Genomic DNA, 4526 nt, shown 5'->3' with positions numbered 1-4526 from the left:
GCACATTTTTGCTGCACAGAGGCGGGTGCGTATCTTGGCTACAACAACAAGGGGCACATACGCCAGCGGCAAATCTACCCCGTGGGGCCCATACACCAGCGGCACATCTACCCCATTGGGCTGATTTGCCGGCGAAACAACCCCACTAGGAGTCTGGTGGATATGCCCCACGTGCAGCTCCTTTTATAAAAGTCACTTTTTTTTTTTTAAGAGCCGTAAACAATTCAACAGAAAAAGCTATCGATTTTATATGAAGCAACATTGGCGGAATTCCACTTATAAAAAACTATTTTAGAACGCGACAACTAACAAAGTTATTACGAAATATATTTACCCACAAAACTTTTCACAGCATCGCAAAAAAGTGGATAAAAGCAACTGTCTATGCCCACTTGCAAAGATGAACTGTCAAAGTAAGTAACGAGAGATGTGGTCGACTGAAGCACAAATGATTGGCGCATATTCATAGTCATATTTAGTACTCAACTAAGTCGAAACTATTCTAAGTCACAACTAAAGCTATTCATAGTCGCCTTAGTTTCGACTTTTCTGGCTAAGTACCAACTTAAAATTTAGTTTCGGCTGCAGCTGCAACTAAGTCGTAACTAGGAAGGAGTATTTTATCAAATTAAGGGAATACACGCGAAATATGTAAAAATTAAGTTGTTAGAGGGTGAATTTGATAATGTTGAATAATCTCCAATTAAAATTTACAAAGATCGATCCATTTTAATCGGAAGATGAAATTAAATGCATATTACAATTCGAATAAAGCTACATCACAATTTTATAATTGGAATAATTTAGATAACTTCTTAAATAATAATTCAGTTCCGCGCTAGTTCTTTTAAAGTAAATTTCTGCATAACATTTAGATATCTACTAATTGTATGTTTCACAGCATGCTTTCGATAAACTTCGACTTCACAACACTGCGGTTGTTCTGGCTATTTCACACAATTAACAAGAAAATGATACCTTATTCTTTTGCAAAATCATGCAATGAAAATAAAAATTACATAAACGGATGATCAAACTTAACATTATTTAATAAAAATATAATTTTTTCCAAAATATCGTAAAGAAAAATCGATACATTTTCACACTCGTTTTGCTATATCGTAAACTAAGGTCGGTGTTATGCAGACAAACTTTTGTTTGCCAAATTAAATGGCGGCTGCTTAGTTTGCTCGGAGGTGGTTATGTCGAGTTTGGCACAGGGTTGCACGTTCATTATGGTTTTCATGGCTATTGCCAACACGAAATGAGAATTTCACATGTACATAACGCGCAAAATTTAAAATTTTTGTATATGACAACACCGAATTTGCTGCAGTTTGACCAAACAAAATTAGTTTGCTGTGAGAGTCGCCAAACTCGCTCTCTCCGAGTTTGCTGCAACAACAATTGCACGCAGTTTGCCAAACAAAATTTCTGCATAACACCGACCTAAGTCGAAACTACTTAGGGCCGGTTGTTCAATGTCTGATTAGCACAAATCGGAGGTAGAAGCTCCGGTTAAGCACAACTACTGCTTTATCGATCACATGTTACATGCATGATGTCGAAATCGTCGATAGTGTTGTGGTAGTGATAACCAGACATTGAACAACCGGCCCTTAGTAGAAGTCTGAAATGCGACTATGGGCCTGTGCCAATCGGTAACTTTTTTCTCAGTGGTGAGACGGGGTGGAAAAATTTGCTATGGTGTACAAATAAATTGAATTTTGCTGTGCCAAATGCAGAGTAAAATTTTGACAGTTGAAAAACCAAACAAACGCTCGTGCGAAAGCTTTATTTTTGTGTGTTGCTGAAATTCTTAAAATTTATATTTATTTTATAATTTGCAAGTAACGTACGCTTTTTTTATGCTGTTTCAGCTTTCATTTTCATGTTCACTCCTTATTACCGCCAAGCAATATTAGTGGTATTCATCTAAACCGATAACTTTATCAAGCAGATAATCCTATAAGTTTATGCACTCTGTTACATGAACGACCCACACTCTCTTTTCGTTTACACATGCGACAATAGTCGTGTTTTCCTTGGTTATAAAGCGCAGTGTCACTAACTTTATACCACTAGGACGGGGATAAAGAAATTATAGAAACTACCTCACTAAATTGGAAAAAATTATATTTACGAGATATCTATTTAAATAAATGTACATATAACATAATGGCCATTTATTTGAAGCAAGTTATAAGAAACAATGGCAGAATGTCTGTTTGTGTATGAATTCATTTGTCACGGCTATCAAACTTCGCGAATTATCAGTGAAACAAAACAAACAGACGGGATAATTATTGAACCAGATCTCTATCAGGATCATATCGTTGATGAATTTGCGTGCAAAATATGTATGCGGATCCCGATTATTGCCTAAGAAAACATAGCTAGAGTTGCGACAGAGTTGCATTGTCTTCAGTTTATCAAGTTTATTCAGTGAAATCGCTGGATAAATTTATCAGAAATGTGTAAACGAGTTTCCATACAAATTTTGACAGTTCATTTATAAGGTTTACACAATTATAAGTTTATACGGTTTACAATGCATTTATAAGGTTTGATGAATACCCTTAATATGTATAAATAACATTTTTCTTGTTTACTTGCAGAACATTTTCGAGCCTGGATTTCTCCCAAACGGATGGGGATACAATTAACAGCAACACACAGGACTCAGAGGTGGAGAATTGCGAAGAAATTAGTTCTCCAAGAGCCTCTATTGACGCTAGCTCCATAAAAAAAACGGGCCCGAATGGAAGACAAGGCAAATGAGAGATTTGGGTCACTATGTGATGTAGTGAATAAATTCGTAGACTCGTAGAACTGCTCAGTGTCATTATTATTCATTTCTTCAAAACTTGATGCAAATAGTCCATTGATATCCCGACTTAAGTAAAGTGGTCTCACCCAAGACTCCCGGCGGGAATTTATTTTTCGCAAACATTCGCGAGTCTCGTACATCATTAGTGCAATTAAAATGACTGCAACCGCTTCTTTAGACAACATTTTAATTGCGATAGCTTTAAAAAAACAAACACACTTTAAATTATATTTTCACTGCAAAATTTTCGCTTTGGTGATGACAATGAAAACAATAGATGTCAAAGCGTTCATTGTAGCAAGCATACTTTTAACGTGCGTTCTGTCAAACCAACGCCAACGCCAAAGTTCTATGTGGACCGGCCTTTAGTATCGATCGAAAAGTATCGAGTGTGTACTTGTATTTACTCGTATCGTTTCATTCCTAACAGAATTTGGTTTTAAAATCTAATATTTTAAACTCTGGAATGGCGAAAATGGCTTTTCAACATCAGGCCGGTACGGCCATGGAGTGCTTAAGTGTAGGCATTTAAATAAAATGACAATCTCTTATTAAATATAACATTTCAGATTCCAATAACGCTTCATAAAGAAAAAGACTTTGACCGCGAAGGGCGTGAAATACTAAAGTGTGGATTTAAAATAGGAGGTGGCATAGACCAAGATTTTAAGAAAAGCCCTCAAGGATATACCGACTATGTTAGTAATATAATCATTTTAACATAATTTAATGTCACCATTTTCAGGGTATATATGTTACTGAAGTTCACGAGAAAAGTCCAGCGTCAAGAGCGGGTTTGCGTATCCACGACAAAATCTTACAGTGCAATGGTTATGATTTTACAATGGTTACTCATAAAAAGGCAGTTAGCTACATTCGGAAAAATCCAGTTTTAAATATGCTCATTGCAAGGAAAGGAGTAACTTCCACGTAACTGTTTACTTAATTTTTCGACAAAAGGGGAGTACTGGGGTTTCCTTTTCTATATTCGCGCTTTTGTTTCGCTTATTACGTCGGAATGGGTGGGCCGAAAGTAATATTTGTCACATATACACGTTGCAAAAAAATCATTATTTTAAGTAAAGGTACATTTATTGTCTAACATTAACAAATTTTATAAAAGAAAAGAATTGAAATAACATCAATCTCGGACTCTGAAATTGACAGCCAAAAGTATGGGCCATTTCCTCAACCTTTAAACATCGTTATCGACGTTACTGACTCCATACATTTAACGTTAAACGGCGGTTCAAGTAGCTAAATAGCGGGGTTGGAGTTACTGCACCCACTACGCCTGCCGCCCGTTTAGCCATCGCACATACAGGAAAGATTCCGCGAAGGGAAAATTTTAGTAGACGGACGGCAAATTCTAGAAAAAGGGGTGATGAGGGGGGGTGGAATAGGACCCCCTGATTTCAAAACTACCCCCCTTTTTTCTAGCAACCCTATAGTTCTTATATAATTTATTGTTAAAGTTTTCATATAAACGATGAATAAGATAGCAAAATAACATACAACTTAGTGCTACCAGACTGGCATTTTGAATAATATTATAATATGAATTTTTACTTGGTAGAATTATTATTTCTGTGTTGCCGAAGAAGAGGGGGCTGAACACATTTTGCAGAGAACACCTTTCTGCGTAGGCAGCCTTCGGCCGCACTTAGGGATTATAACCCTCAGGCAGTAGAATTCT

At 36.5% G+C, this 4526-nt stretch overlaps 2 protein-coding genes across 4 annotated transcripts in view; one reads left to right on the top strand and one right to left on the bottom strand.

The window, feature by feature from the left end:
- Positions 1–4526, bottom strand: part of LOC118739100 (protein naked cuticle-like) — a 287508-nt gene that overhangs the window by 7302 nt on the left and 275680 nt on the right. The window lies entirely within an intron of this gene.
- Positions 3205–4383, top strand: LOC118739105 (tax1-binding protein 3 homolog). The gene is made up of 3 exons (XM_036470241.1): positions 3205–3350; positions 3400–3528; positions 3576–4383. The coding sequence occupies exons 1-3, from the start codon at positions 3297–3299 to the stop codon at positions 3762–3764; spliced, it is 372 nt and encodes a 123-aa protein (XP_036326134.1). The 5' UTR covers positions 3205–3296; the 3' UTR covers positions 3765–4383.

The sequence above is a fragment of the Rhagoletis pomonella genome, unplaced genomic scaffold (genome assembly GCF_013731165.1).
Source record: "Rhagoletis pomonella isolate Grant_MI unplaced genomic scaffold, Rhpom_1.0 Rhpom_scaffold_00005, whole genome shotgun sequence".
Classification (NCBI taxonomy): domain Eukaryota; kingdom Metazoa; phylum Arthropoda; class Insecta; order Diptera; family Tephritidae; genus Rhagoletis; species Rhagoletis pomonella.
Note: the sequence above shows the minus strand (reverse complement) of the source record. Positions and strands in the feature narration are given on the sequence as shown.